The 17367-nt window shown below is 14.0% G+C and overlaps 1 protein-coding gene across 1 annotated transcript; it reads left to right on the top strand.

Moving 5' to 3' along the window:
* On the top strand, nucleotides 1-1470 carry INS49_002990 (uncharacterized protein; the record flags this gene model as incomplete). The annotated part of the gene is made up of 1 exon (XM_043163790.1): nucleotides 1-1470. One exon carries the CDS (start codon nucleotides 1-3, stop codon nucleotides 1468-1470), a length of 1470 nt encoding a protein of 489 aa, XP_043032296.1.
* Nucleotides 1471-17367: the final 15897 nt, after the last annotated feature.

The raw sequence follows: 17367 nt of genomic DNA, 5'->3' as shown, positions 1-17367 counted from the left end.
ATGGTGCTGCCACCGATTTCAAAGACTGGTATGCCACCTTTGGCACAACCACACCATACGCTCAATCTCATCAACTTCTGCCATCCCGGCTACAGCTATCCTGCCAATGTTCTCTTTAAGCTGTACGCGATCGAGCTTGCGGATGAGCCTGCGACCGACGAGCCCGCGACCGACGAGCCCGCGACCGACGAGCCCGCGACCGACGAGCCCGCGACCGACGAGCCCGCGACCGACGAGACCAATCGACTGGGCGTCCACCATGAGACAGCTCGCATCGCGTGTGCGATACTCGCGAACAATACGTGGGATGGTTACCTCACGGCCAACACACCAGATGGGCCAGCCGTGCCTCTAGATGACCCTGATCGGGTCCTCACTGCCGACCATTACTATTTCCATCACCCGTCAGACCCGAAGTATCCCGTAGTTGCGGACTTTGAGTCTTGGAAGTTCCCTACGTCCACGCCTGGCCAACTGCCGTCTTACTGGCGCTCACTTGCCATCCCTCCGCCGCAAATACCTCAAACCACACCTACTCGTTGCTGCGCAGTCACAGGTCGGCATATACCGCTCGAGTATGCACATCTCATTCCAGTTTCGCAGATAGCATGGTTTGAAAGAAACCATATGAAGGTCTTTCAGAAGCGGATGGGCCAGGACAATATCAACTGGATCAACCAGACATGTAATAAGCTGTCGCTGGCCAGAGATATTCATTACCTGGCGGACCAGGAGCATCTCGTCTTTGTGCCACGTATTCACCGAGGCAAAGGCGACGGAATTGCCACCTACTCGAATGGTAGGCGGGAGGCTGAAGCAGTCGCGCTCGTCTGCTACACACTCAAACCCGATGCCTATTACGAGCTCATTCATCTATACCACCTTCACTCTCTCGAGCCCCTCGAGGATATACCAGCAGAGTATATCTTTGCCAACTTCGCCCATGCTATTTTTCGCATCTGCGAGTTCTTCGACAACGATGGTGAACAGCGGAAGTGTGTCCAGCTTGAGCAAGAGGTGGGCCAGAAGCCACAATACAAAATCAGGGACAACCCAGAGCGCAAAGACTCGGGGACGCTGAGCAGGAGCCCGACTAAGCGCCGGGGGACAAATTACAGCTCACCTGAGAAGCGCGCCCGGAGCAACAACGAGGACGGCTCAGATGGCGAGGACGCCCCGGTCGGCTGCTCGTTCTCAAGCGGGACAACCAATAGCGAGGGCAGCCATGGGTACGAAGACGAAGCGCCGCGCGGTCGCACACTCAAGCGGCGACGAACGCCACAGCCTAACCGATCGCCATCTTGGTCTCATTTGAGCTACTATGACGTACCTAGCTGGTACGTCACTGAGCAGCGTTTCCCCGTAATTGTGGACGACCATGTACAAGATACCGTGGCGGGCCAGCACATCTCGGATCTTCAGGAAACGCTGCATTCGCCGTCACGAAAACGGCCCAGGACGTCTGTTTAGGCATTTCTCTATGGCATGTGATCCACATCGCCACTAATCTTTCATAAAATGGCGGGCGTATGGTAATGTTGATGATGACCTCTTTCGTTTTGCTATGATAGCATTGTTATTTAATGTGGAAGGCTATAATTATTGTGAGGGTTTGAAAGCATGATTATAAAAGCGTTTATTTCCTAAGAGTAGTTTAAAAAGAGGAAATAAAAGAAATTTAGCTATTTAAGCATTTTAAAAAGTAGTTATAAATTAGGGTTAAGAATATATATATAATATACCCCTTAGTTAAAAGGTAATTCTTGCCTTATTAATTACTTTACTTTTTTAAATAACTTATTTATATTTAAAAATATTAATTACAGCTTGCTAAGTAATTAATTATTTAATTTTTCTTATAATATATATATTTTATTATTTAAATTTTAACTATTTATAGCTTTATAATATAGCTTATAATTAATAATTAAATCTTTTTTTTAAACTTTTTAATTAAATTTATATTTAAAAATATTTATTTTTATTAATTTTAAATACTTTTTTAATTACATTAAAAATAATTAAAAGTAATAAAAAATAAGTTTTTAAACTATAAGCTATTTAATTTTTTTATATTTTTAAGGTTTAAAAAACAAATATAAGCATAATTAAATTAATAAGAAAGTTATTAATAAAGATAATAAAAGCTTTAATACTTTTATTAAAATATTATTAAATAATATATTTAAAAATAAGTTTTTTAATTAATTTAAAATTTATTTTTAAAGTATATATTAATTTTTAATATAGCTTTAAAAAATCTTTAAATATATATGAATAATTTAAAACTTAAAATAAAGTATAAAGAAAGAAAAGAAAATATAAAATAATTTAAAAAAATTAATAAGCATTATATTTCTTATTTTTTTTATATAAAAAGGTTTATATATAATTATAATAATAGTTCTTATATAAATTATAATAATAAAGGTAATTATTATTATTATTATAATTAAGGTAATTTTTATAAATTATTTTTAATTTATTTTTTATTATTTATACTTTATTTTTATTATACTTAATTTAGCAATTTTTTAATATTTAAGAAATCTTAATATATTTAAAAAAAGGCTTTAAATATATATAAATATAAAAAGTTTAATTAAGTTTACTTTAATTATATTTTTATAATTTTATTTAATATTTAAAATAATTTTACTTTATAATAATAACTTTTAAAAGTTATAAAAAATAAATATAAGGATATAATAAAATGTTTTTAAATTTAAATTATAATTACTTTAAAATAATATAATAAAATTAATATAAAGGCTTAAAAGCATTAAAATTAAGTTATTAATAACTTAAAAATTATAAAAAAGTATAAAAATTTTATTATTATTAAAATTAAGTTTTTTACTTTTAAAAATAATTTTATAAAGTAAATATTATTAACTTTTAATTTAAAATTATAATTAAGAATTTAATTAAAGATTAAAAAGATTTTTTAAAAAAGTTAAGAAATTATTATAATAACTAATAAAAGATTTTTAATTATAAAATAATTTTTATATAAGGGTTATATTATAGTTTTTAAAAAGTATAATTTTTAAGATTTTTAATAAAAATTTAATAATAAAAATAATTAATAATTAAATTAATTTCTTTTTATTAATTCTTTTATATTTTAAAGATTTAAAAAAGCTTTAAAATATTTAAATTAAATATTATAAGCTAACCTTAAGTTATTTATTATAAAGTACTTAAATAAAGTTTATATTTAAAATATAAAAAAAGAAATTTACTCTTTATTTATATTTATATTAAAGCTTATTTTTATAAGGTTAAAGCTTATTAATTAATTATAATAAGTAAAGCTTAATTAATAATATATTTTCCTTTTTAAGTTTTTATATAAGCTTTAAAAGGTAATTATATAATAAAAATAAAAAATATTATAATTTAATTATAAATTAAATATTATTCTTTATTTAATTATTTAATTATACCTTAATATTTTTTTTTAATATATTAAAGGTTTAACTTATTTTTTATAATTAATATACTTTTAATTCTTATAATTTAATATATTAATTAAAATAAATTAATAAAAAATAATTATTTAAATATAAATTAATACTTAAATTAATAATATTTTTATAATCCTTTAATATAAACCTTTTATATAAGTTTTTTTTATTTAAAATCTTAAAATTATAAATTTATTATATAATTTATAATTAATTAATATTTAATTATAAGTAATTTATTTTATTAATAAGAGATTTTTAAATTTTAAAAGCTTTATAATATTAAATTAATTAATATATAATTAACTTACTTTAAATTTAAATTAATATTAAATTAATAATATTTTTAAACTTTACCTTATAAAAAAAATTTATATTTTTTTTTTAAATAAATTCCTTTTTTTTTTAATTTTAATTAATAAAGATTATATTTTTATTTTTTTATAATAATTAAAATAATTATATTTATAATAATTAAAATAATTATATTTATAATAATTAAATTAATTATATATAAAATATTTAACTTTATTTATTAAAATTATTATAATATTAATATTTATTATTTTATTATTTTAAAGTTAAATATTATTTTTTTTTTATTATAATATTAAGAATATCTTTATATTATTATAAAATAAAATAAAAAATCTTAAATATATTTAATTACTTTTTATAATTAAATTAAGCTTTTATTATAAAAGTTAAATTATTAATTATTAATAATATTTTATATTTATTTAATTAATTTTAAGTTTTTATTAAATAAATTAATTAATTAAATTAAATAAAAGATTTTATTATTTTTTTATAATATTATTATAATATAATTAAATTAAATTTAATATATTTTTATTTTAAAAAGTTTTTAAATATAAAATAAACCTTTTTTAAAAAACTTTTTAATTATTTTTTTAAATATTTTTATAAAATTAATATAAAATAAAAATTAATTATAAAAAGTTTTTAATTAATTAAATATATTAAAAAATTAAACCTTTTTAATATTAATTATTTTTTTATTTATTATAAATTTAATATTTATTTTTATTAATTAAATTATTAAGTATTTTTAAAATAAAAGTTTTTTAAAATAAAAAAAACTTAATAAATTATTATTATTTTTTTTAAATTTTATTATATTAAATTTTATATAATTAATTTAATTATTATAAATATAATTATTTTAATTATTATAAAAAAATAAATTTATATTAATTTAAATAAAATTAAAGCTATATTTTTTATTATTAATAATAAAGCTTTTTAATATTTTAAATTATATTTTTTAAAAAATAATTTTTTTTTAAATATAAATTTAATATTTAAAAAATTAAAGAAATATTTTTATATTTATTTTATTTTTAATAATATTAAAATAATATATAATTTAAAATAAAAATATTAAAAGCTAAAGTTTTTTAAAAATATTTATTAATTTTTAAAAGCATTTCTTTATTTTTTTAAACTTTAATTAAAGCTTAATATTAATTAATATATTAATTATTTTATTATATTTTAATATAATTAAAAAAAAAATAATAATATTTTAAATACTTTATTAAAAAAAATATAAAAAGTTTATTAAATTAAAAAAAAATTAATAAATATTAATTTATATTTATAATATTTATTTATAAAAGAAAATTATATATATTAAAAAATAAATTAATAAAAAAAATTTTATTTTAATTATTATTAAATTAATTAATAAAAATACTTAATGTTTAATTAAATTTTTTTATAAATAAATAAATATTAAAATTTATTTTATAAATAATCTTTTTTTTAATAATATTATTTTTAATAATATAATTAATTAAAAACTTATTTATAAAAAAAATTAAAATTAATTATAAATAAAAATTATAAAAATAAATATAATGCTTAAATTTAACTTAAATTTTCTTTAATTAATAAGAAATTAAAATTAATATTTAATTAATTAAGTATTATTTTATAAAAAAACTTTATTTATTTATTTTTTAATTAAAAGAAATTTTTAATATAAAATTAATTTTATATTATTTAAATTAATATTAATATTATGCTATTATAATTTATTTAAATAATTCCTTATAAAGTATATTAAATAAAGGTAATTTAATTTTTAAAAGCTTTAAAGAAAAGAATTATTAAAATATTTAAAAATTAATAAATTAATAATATTATTAAGGAATTTTATATTATTTATAAAAATTAAAACTTTTTTATAAAAAAAATCTTAATTATTAATTTATTAATAATATTTTAAAAATAAATAAAGTTATTATTAAAAATATCTTTATTTCATTATTAATAAATAAATTTATTAAATAATTTATAATATATAAAATATTATTTTTCCTTAATTATTTTAAAAATATAATTAAATTAAATTAAATAAAAAAAGTTAAAATATTAAAACTTTTTTATTTTAATTAAATTATTTTAATAATATAAACTTATTTATAAAAGTTATAAATTTTATTATTTAATTTATATAATATATAATTTAAATTTTTTATAACTTAATTTTTATAATATATAAACTTTTTCTTAATAATATTATTATTAAAAACTTAAAAATAAATTATAAAGAAAAAGAAATATTTATTTTATTAAAAATTTAAAAATATATAATTAAATATATTAAGAATTTTAATAATATTTTTTATAATTTTAAATTAATTAAAAAAATAATTAATATTATTAATTATATTTATAATATATTTAATTAATATTTATTAAATATAAAAATTATTAAACTTAATAAATAAATTATTTATAAAAATATAATTAAGTTTAAATTAAGCTTAATAAATTTTTATAAAAAATAAATATTTTTATATAAAATTATTATTAAGTTATTATTTAATTTTTTTAAAAAATATATATTTTATTAATAAATTTTAAATTATTAAAAAATTATAAATATTTTTAAAATTATAATTATTTTAAAGCTATATTTAATTAATATTAATTATTTTAATAATAAAATTATTTTTATAATAAATTTAAATTTTAAAAAATATTTTATATATTTTATATAAATTAAAAATAAAATATAATAATTAATTTAATATAAAAGTAATATTTAAATAAAAATTAAAAAGCTATATAATATAATAAAGTATTTATATTTTTATATTTATAATATATACTTTATTTTAAAAATAAATTTAAATATTTTAAATATTTATATTATAAAATAATTAATAATAATTAAAATATTTAATTTTATAATTTATTATATTAAATGCTTTAAAATATAATTATAAATATATTTTTTAAAAAATTATTAAAGCTATTAAATAAAATAAATTATAAATTTAAAGAAAATATTAAAAATTAATATAATACTTTTTTAATTAATTTTTTTAATTTTAATTATTTATAATTAAAAATTATTATTACTTAATAATTATATTTAATTAAAGAAATTACTTAAAATTATTTAATATTTTTATTATAAAATTTATTTTAAAAACTTAATATTATAATAATAATTATTTTTTTATAAAAAGGCTTATTATTTCTTTATTTATAAAGAAACTTTTTAAAAATAACTTAAAAAGAATTTATTATAATAATAAGTTATAAATAATTATAATTAAAAATAAAAGATTATTAAAAATTATTATACTTTTTTAAGTATTATAAAAAGAATATTACTTATTTTTAAATTTAAGCTATATATTATTAAAATAAATATATATTAATATTAAAAAGATTATTATTAATTATCTTTATTATTAGTTTGGCTTTCATATGGTTGGTAATAGATAAATAAAGTATGTAATTAATTTAATTATAATATAAAGGGTAGGTTATAGCAAAGCTATAGCCTTCCCTTGTTTAGCTATAAGCTAGCTATAATAGTTTATATATAGGGCATATAACCATTAGCTAATAGCTAGCTAGCATTAGTTAGTAGCTGCTATTAATAAGACTAATCTAAACCTTACACCTTTAAATCTATGCATTGCCTGCAATGCACTTATTGCATGGGCACGCTGCACGTAATGCCTATACGTATTATTCCCATACTAGCAGTCTTTTATATATATATATATGCAAATGCTTTAAAATCATGCTTTTCCTTTAAATCATTGCTTGGTTAATTAAATTGCTTCGTTAATGTAAATATCTTATCTTTTAAGGGGCTATAATGGGTTAAGTGCCTTATAGCCATTGCTTTAATGGGTTAAGTGTAAATATTTAAGTGCAAGTATACCTAAACGTTTTAAGTACTTAAATTGCTTAAAATTGCTTAATTAAATTATTTAATTGCCAATACTTTAAAGCTTTAAAGTATTTAAATACCATACTTTAATTAATTATTATTTTAATAGCTTCTTCCTTTTTATTACTAAGTTAATTAAGGTGCTTAAGGGATGAATTAAGCTTAAGTTAATGGTAGTTATTATCATTATATTTCTTAGCAAGGAGGCTATTATTGTGGAAAAGGTTATTGCCATAAGGCTTATGCTAAAAGCATTACTAATTAATAAAGAGGTTATAATTAGTAAAGAGGAAGAGGTAGTTACTTTATAATGATTGGCTTTGTTTTAATTGGCTTAGGCTTCTTTTTCTTAAAAAGCTCTTATTAATGTTTATATGCTTTTAATTATAAGTAAAAGGTTATTATTATAAACTCCTCTTAAGGCTATTTAAATATCTTTAGCTAATTGCCTTTATTATTAATTAATAAAGCAATTAATGCCTTAGCTATTAATATGTAATTGCGTTTTATATAAACTTTATAATGGCGAAGTATTTATTTAAGCTTATAAAGAAGCTATTAATTAATCCTTTAAAAGCATTCCTTTATTTATTTATTAAACTTATATTGAAAGTTTTTAAGAAGATCCTAATTATAAGCTAAGTACCTCTTATAGCTATTTAATATATTAATAACCTCCTTTTTATTAAAGGAAGGAATTATTATTAATGCAAAGATTATTGCCATTAAGTAAATCTTATAATAATTAATTATAAGGTAAAAGGAAGGGGAAGAATGTTCTTGCGCTATATTTATAAACTAATGATTAGCTCTTAAATCATTTACTTATAGGTAGTAATACTTAAATGCTATTATTGCTTAATAAATTAACCTTTATTAGCTTTAAGGTAATTTATGCTTAAGATTTTATTAAAAGGTATTAATAAAAAGGGTATTAAAAAGAGGGAAGGTTATGCTTATTAATTAAATATTAATCATTATTAAAAGGTAAATATCTTAAAGGTTTAATTAAATTATTTATATAATTAAACTTATAGTAAATCTTAATTATCCCCCTTAATAATTTTAAACTAGCTAAGAAAGTTACTTTTTTTGCTAATATTTTAAAGTATTTTAATTAAGCGTGCTAATTAAGTGCGCAAATTGCTTAAAAGAAACATTATTTACTAATACTTTAAAGTATTTAAGTGCCTTATGCTTTATTAAATATTTAGGGGTTTTTTAAAGGGTTAAAGGGCTTAAGGCATTAATTAAGTACCTTAAGGGGCGTTAATTGCAAAAGAGGGCTTCTTAAGAGTATTAAGCGAGGGCTTTTTAAGGTTGTTACTTAAGGGCTTTTTTTAAGTATTAAGCGAGGGCTTCTTAAGGGTGCTAAGCAAGGGCTTTTTAAGGGTATTGCGAGAAAGGCTAAGGGTGCGAGAGCAATATAATTAAAAGTTAAGCATTTACTATAAATTAATTAATCTTACTTAAAAGTTAAGCGTTTACTATAAATTAAATGGGATTAAGTAAAGCTTATTATTAATTTATTTAATAATTAAGGGTATTGCAAGAAAGCTTTTAATAATTGGGGAAGGTTGTGATTACTTAAGGGTATATTAAGGAAGGCTTTTTAACTAAGGCTTCTTATAATTATTATCATTGCTATTAATAATCTATGTTAATAAATGCAATTAAAGATTGGGTATTATCGCTATGGATTGGTTTTTAATGCTTAATTAAGCTTTTTAGCGGCTTATAATATTATTATTAGCATAAAGTCTCTTAATGAAATCATTGCAAGCAAATAAGCTTTTAAAGGATAAGATTTATTTCTTTAATACCTAACTATTTATACTTCTTAAGTAAGCATTAATTAATATTAATTTAGCTTTTATACGATTAGTAATAAATAAATAAAATATATAATTAATTTAGCTATAATATAAAGAGTAAGTTATAGTAAAGCTATAGTCTTCCCTTGTTTAATTATAGGCTAGCTATAATAATTTATGCATAAGGCATGTAATTATTAGCTAACAGCTAATTAGCATTAATTAGCAGCTATTATTAATAAAATTAATTTAAACCTTGCATCTTTAAATTTATGGATTGCCTATAGCGCACTTACTATATAAGCACGCTGCATATAATATTTATATATACTATTCCTATATTTATTATAATAAATAAAATATTTAAATTATATTAAATTAATTATTTATTAAAATTTATATTAATATTTAATATTTACTTTTTAATTAAAAATATAATATATTAATTAAAAAATAATATAACTTAATAAAATAAATTAAAGCTATACTTTTTAAAATAATTAACTTAAAAAGTATTAAAAAGTTTTTTATTTAAAAATTTTTTTTAAAATAAAAGTTTTTAATAAAAATAATAATAAATAAAAAATATAAAAATATAAATTAATTTATTTAATATTTCTTAATAATTAAAATTAAAAAAAATTATAATTTTAATATATAATTCTTATATTAATAATATATTATAAATATAATTATTTTATTATTATAATTATTATTAAAAATATACTTAATAAAAATATTAAAAATTAAATATAAATTTTATTTTATATTTTCTTTATTAATTAAACTTTATTTAAGAAATTTTATAAAAAGAATTATTTTTATTTTTTTATAATTTTAAATTAATTATTTTAATTAAATTATTATTTCTTATATAATATATTTAAACTTAAATTTTAAATATATTTATTATTAATTATTTTTTAATCTTTTATAAAATATAAAGATATATATTATAATTTTTCTTAATTTATTTTCTTAAAAAGAAAAAGTTTAATTTTATTTATTAATAAATAAAAAAAAAGTTAATTATTCTTTATTTTAAAAATTAAATTATTATTAATTTAATCCTTTTATTATTTATAAAATTTATTATAATAATATTTATAAACTTTAAATACTTAATAATATTTATTTTTTAAATATATTTTTATTAAAATAATTAAAAAGATTTATTAATTATTTTAAAATATAAAAACTTAAATTTTATATATTTTAAGAAATTACTTTTATAAATATTATAAATAATAATAACTTTTTTTTAAATATTTTAATAAATTTTAATTTATTTAACTTTATTTTAAATAACTTTAACTTTAATTATTATTAAAATTAATTAAATATATTTTTATTTATTACTTAAATATATTAATTATTTATAAGCTTAAATTTATTTAATTCTTTAAACTTTAATATTTAAAATATTAAATTTATAATATATTTATATATAAAATAAAGAAAATTAAGAAATAAACTTTTATAATTTATTAATATTTCTTTATTTTAATTAAATAATCCTTAATATTCTTAATATAATTAATTTAATAATACTTTTAAATTTTAATTAAATATTTATTTAAAAAAAGAATTACCTTTTTATATATATATATATATATATATTTATTATAATATAAACTTTCTTTTATATATATTTATTTATTTAATTAAATTTAACCTTAAATTTAAATAAAAAATATTATATTTTTAAAATATTTATTATAAAATTTATTATATATTTATTTATTATTTTTTATTTTTATTAAAAATTTTTTTTTTTTTTAATAACTTAATTTATTTATTTTTTTTATTTTAATTATTATTTATACCTTATTAAAAAAACTTATTTTTATAATTAATATATTAAAAATTTTATATTATAAAGTTATAATTATTACTTTTAAATAATATTAATTTTTTTATTTTTAAATAATATATAAAATTAATTATTTATTTAAATTATATTATTTTATTAATAATAATTATTAAGTTAAGTATATTTTTAAATATTATTTATTTAATTATTATTACTTTTTATATTCTTTTTATATTATTATATTTATAAACAATATAATTAAATATTTTAATATAATAAATGTAATAAATATAATTAATATAAATATTATTATAAAAATTATATAAAAAATAATAATTAAAGAAAAGAATTATAATAAGAATATTTTTATTTATAATTAAAAAAAGTTATAATTTATATATTTTAAATAATATTTATAAAGGGAAATATTTTAATAATTATAAAAAGTTATAAATAAAGTTATTTAATAATAATAATTAAAGTAATTATATATTATTATTATATACTTTTTATAAAAAGCTTTATTACTTTTTTTAATAATAATAATATTTATATAGCTTTTAATTAAATTCTTAAAATTCTTTAAAAATTATTTTTTTTATAACTTATTAAGAAATTTATTAAATAGTTTTTTAATTATTTTTTAAAAAGTAAAATTAATAAGTTATTAATAAGGTATTAATTCTATTTAATATTAATAATTTTATATATATAAATATCTTTTATAAAGATATTATAAAAAATAACTTTTAATATAAAAAAAATATAAATATTTATAAGAATAAAATATATGGGCATTACGTATAGCGTGCCTATGCAGTAAGTACGCTGCAAGCAATGCATAAATTTAAAGGTGTAAAATTTAAACTAGTTTTATTAATAATAGCTGCTAGCCAATGCCAGCTAGCTGCCAATTAATGGTTACATGCCTTGCGCATGGATTACCATAGCTAGCTTATAATTAAATAAAGAAAAGCTGTAGCTTTGCTATAATTTATCCTTTATATCATAGCTAAATTAATTACATACTTTATTTATTTATTATTAATTATATAAAAGCTAAACTAATAATATCCTTAATTAAAATTTATTTAGCTTATAAATTATAATAAATAGCTTAAAAAAAAGGGAAATCCTTTTATATTAAATTTTTTAACTTTAATTTAAAAAGGTTTTTTAATAAGAATATTATTATAAAAAGATATTTAAAGATAAAAAGATTATAATATTTTATTTTAATTTTAACTTAACTTAAAGGTTAATTAAAATTAAAAAAATATTAAAAAAAAAAAACTTAAAGGAAAAGAAGAAATTTATATATATAAAGTTATTATAATAAAAAAAAATAAGTAATATTAATAATAAGCTACTTTATTATTAAAAAAGTAATTTATTACTTTGCTTTTAATTAAGATTAATTTATTATTTAAAAAAAGTTACTTATCTTTAATTCTTTATTTATAAAAAAGTTATTTATCTTTTTATTATAAAGAGTTTTTAATTAAATAACTTATTTTAATTTATATTTAATAAATTTATAAATTAAAAGAAAATATTTTATAATTAATTATTATTTAAAAAATAAAAAGTTATATATTTCTTTTATTTTAATTATTAATAAAATAATAAATTAATAGCTTTTAATAATAACTTATAACCTTTTTTATTACTTCTTTTTTTAATTAATATAATTATTTAATTTAAAAGTAATAAGTTATTAGCTTTTATTATTTTAAGCTTATATATATTATTATATTTATTTATTTATAATTAAGCCTTTTTCCTACCTTTTTTGTTTCTTTTTCTTTTTACTTTTATATAATTATTAATTAAAAATTAAAGATTAATTATTACTTAATTATCTTAATAAAAATATATTTTTAATATATTAATTTTTTTCCTTATTTAATTTTTATTTAAAAATAAATAATAATTATTTATAAAAGCTATTTTAAGCTATAATTAAATATTAATTATATTTATTTTTTATTTTTAATTCTTTTTACTTTAATTATTTATATAATAATTTTTTTAAAAATATAAAGCTTTTTTTTTTATTATAATTCCTTTTTTTATTATTTAACTTTTATTATTTATTTTTTATTTTATTATTTATTTACTTTACTTAGTTTCTTTATAATTAAAAGTTAAAATATTTTTAATTAAAAAAATAAAAGTAAAAAAGTAATTTTAATTACCCTTATATTATAAAGTATTTTAAAATCTTAATACTTTAATTTTAATAATTAAGCTTATTAATTTAAGAAAAAATAATTTAGCATTAATAATTATAAAACTTTCTTATTTTAATAACTTTAAAGATTTATTTAATAAAGTATTATAATTTTTAAATATTATAAATATATAAAATTAATAAAACTTTATTTAAAAAATAAATATTAACTTTTTTAAAAATTCTTTTAAAATAAAAATTATTATAAATAAAGTTTATTTAAATAATATTTAATAAATTTAAATTTTTAATTAATTATTATTTCTTAATATAAAATAAATAATATTTAATAATAAGCTTAAAAAGATAATATAAAAATATTCTTTAAATATTAATCTTTATTTTAAGTTAAAAGAATTAATTAAGTTAATAAATTTAATAAAATAATATTAAATTTTTTTTATTTTTAATTTTTTTAATATAAAAAAAATACTTTATAAATATAATAAATTAAAAACTTAATTTATTATAATTTTTATAATTTAATAACTTTTTAATTTTTAAAATATTATATTTTTATTTAAAGAACTTTTATATTATAATTATACCTTATTTATAAAATATTAATAATATAAATTAATAAAGAATTATAAATTTATTATTATATTTATTTATATATTTAATTATTAAATAATAATAACTTTTAATAAAATTAATAATTATTATTTATTATAAAATAATTTTATATTAATAAATAAAAATAATAAAATAAATAAAAATATTAAAATATTTATTTATAAATATTTAATAATTATTTTAAAAAATAAAATATAAAAATTTAATAAAAAGTTTATATTAAAATTAAAATAAATTAAAAAAGTATTTTATAAGTAATATATTATTAATTTTATTAAAAATTACTTTAAAGAAAATTAAGAAAAAAATAATTAAAAGATATAAAACTAAGTTAAGATTACTTTAATTAAAATTATATATCTTAAAATACTTAAAATTATTATTAGCATTATTATTTAAATATTTATTATTTAATTAAAGCTTAATAAAATTAATAACATTATTTAAATATTTATATTAATTCTTTTTATTAAAATTAATAATATAAAAATAATTAAAATAAAAAATAAGCTTTTATTATAATAAAAAATTATTTAATAATAATTATTTAAATTATAATATATTAAAATTATTATTAATTATAAAAAAATATATAAAGAAAATAATGCTTTTAATATAAATAAATTTAATAATTTAATTTTAAATATTTAATATATAATAAAGTATAAACTTTTATATAATTTAAAACTTATTAAATTAGAATTTAATTAAATAAGCCTTTAACTTAAATATTATATTATAAAATATTTTAAAATTAATAAAAAATGCTTATCTTAATATATATAAGGATTTTTTTATTTATTTTGTTTAATAATAAATATAAATAAAATTTAAAATATATTAATTAATCTTAAATCAAGAAAATAATAATTAAATTTATTTAAAAATAATTTAAAAAGCTTATAAATAAGGTAATTAAATAATTAAATATAAAATATAAAATTTAAAAATAAAAGCTTTATAAAAAGTAAAAATAAAAATTAATAAAGCTAATATATTATGCTTAATATAATAATTAAAAAAGAATAAATTTACTTTTTATTTTATAAAAATATTTAAATCTTTAATAATTATATTAATATTAATTATTAAATTAAACTTTAATAATTAAAAATATATAATTAATAAATATATTATTAAGTAAATTTTAAAAATATTTAAAGTTTTTATAAAAAAATAAAAGTTATAATAAAATAAATAAATAAGAAAGTAAAGATAATAATAATAATTAAAATTATAATAAAAAATAATAAAGTTTTATTTTAATAATATTTATAATATTTATTATAAAGTGCTTAAAAAGGGGTATATTAATAAAGATAAGAAAATATATAAAGAATAATATTGCATTAAATTTTAATTAGCTATAAAAAGTTAGCTTTTATATTTATTTTAAATATTCTTTTAAAAAATTAACTCCTTTTTTTTCTTATATATTTAATACTTTAATTAAGCTTTTTATATTTTTAAGAATTTTTAAAATATTTACCTTTTCCCTTTTTTTAACTCCATTTTATTTTTATTTTTCTTCTTTATTATATTAAAGCTTTTCCTTAAGTTATTCTTAAAACAGTTTAGCAAAACCTATCCTTTATTTATTTAAATAGCTTATTTTTAATATAAAAAGAATTAAAAAGCTTAATATACTTTTAATAATTAAAAATATTTTATTTATTAATAATAAAAAGAATTAAAAATGCTTTTAAGGATAAATAATATTTTTTAAGGACTTTATATATTAAAAAATATATAAATAAATAATTATTTTTTTCCTTTAATTATTAAAATTTAATGATTAATTTTAAAGTATATAATTAAGAAAATAATAGCTTTAAAATACTTATTTAAAAATATAATCTTAAATTTAAATAAGCCTTAAATTATTTATTATAATAATAAAATAATTATATATTTAATTATTAATAAATATAAATAATTAAAAATAAAACTTAAATACTTAAATACTTAATAAATATAATTAAAATAAAAGTTTTAAAAAAATATCTTTAATATTATATATTTAAAAATTAAAAAGATATTAATAAATAAATTTATTTAAGTTTTATTATATACTTAATTTAAATATTTTAAAGCTTTTTTAAATTTTTAAATTATAAGGAAATTAATAAAAAGAAATTAAGTTATTTATTTATTATATTTATTATTAAGTTTTTATTAAAATTTTTAAAAATTATACTTTTAAAAGATTATAATATAACTTATATATAAAGATTATTTTATAATTAAAAATCTTCTTTTAATTATTATAATAATTTCTTAATTTTTTAAAAAAGCTTTTTTAAATTTTAATTATATTCTTAAATTATTAAGTTAAAATTTTAAATTAAAATATAATAATATTTATTATTAAGAATTATTATTAAAATTAAAAGTAAAACTTATTATATTAATATATATTATATATTTCTTTAAAACTTTTAAGTTATTTATAATTTAATTTTTAAGCTTTTAAAAAATATTATTAAGAAATAAAACTCTTATAAATATATAAAAAAAGTATAAAAATATAAATAAAGATATTATAAATAAATCTTTAATGCTTATATATATTTAAAGTATTTTTTAAGTATATTGAAAATCTTTAAAAGCTAAGAAATTATTAAAATAAATAAAATAAAAATAATATATAAATAATAAAAGATAAATTAAAAATAATTTATAAGAATTATTTTTAATATAATAACAATAATAATTATCCTTATTATTATAATTTATATAAGAATTATTATTATAGCTATATATAAAATTCTTAATATAAGGAAAATAAGAAATATAATGCTTATTAATTTTTTAAAGCTTTTTTATTTTTTTATACTTTATTTTAACCTTTTTCTTAAAAAACGTTTTTATTTTAAGCTTTAAGCTATTTATATAAACTTAAAAATTCTTTATAATTATATTAAGAATTAATATATCCTTTAAAATTAATTTTTAAACCTTATTAAAAAATTTGTTTTTAAAAATATTATTTAATAATATTTTAATTAAATTATTAATGTTTTTATTAATTTTATTATTAAACTTTTTATTAATTTTAATATATTTCTATTTTAACTTTTTAATCTTAAAAGTATTAAAAAGTTAATTAATTTATTACTTAAAAACTTAATTTTTATTACTTTTAATTAATTTTAATATAATAAAAGAAATATTTTAAATTAATAAAAATAAATATTTTTAAATATAAAATAAATTAAAAGATTTAAAAATAAAGT

The sequence above is a fragment of the Diaporthe citri genome (assembly GCF_014595645.1).
Source record: "Diaporthe citri strain NFHF-8-4 chromosome Unknown scaffold_1, whole genome shotgun sequence".
Lineage (NCBI taxonomy): Eukaryota > Fungi > Ascomycota > Sordariomycetes > Diaporthales > Diaporthaceae > Diaporthe > Diaporthe citri.
This window is presented reverse-complemented; position numbering and strand designations above follow the sequence as displayed.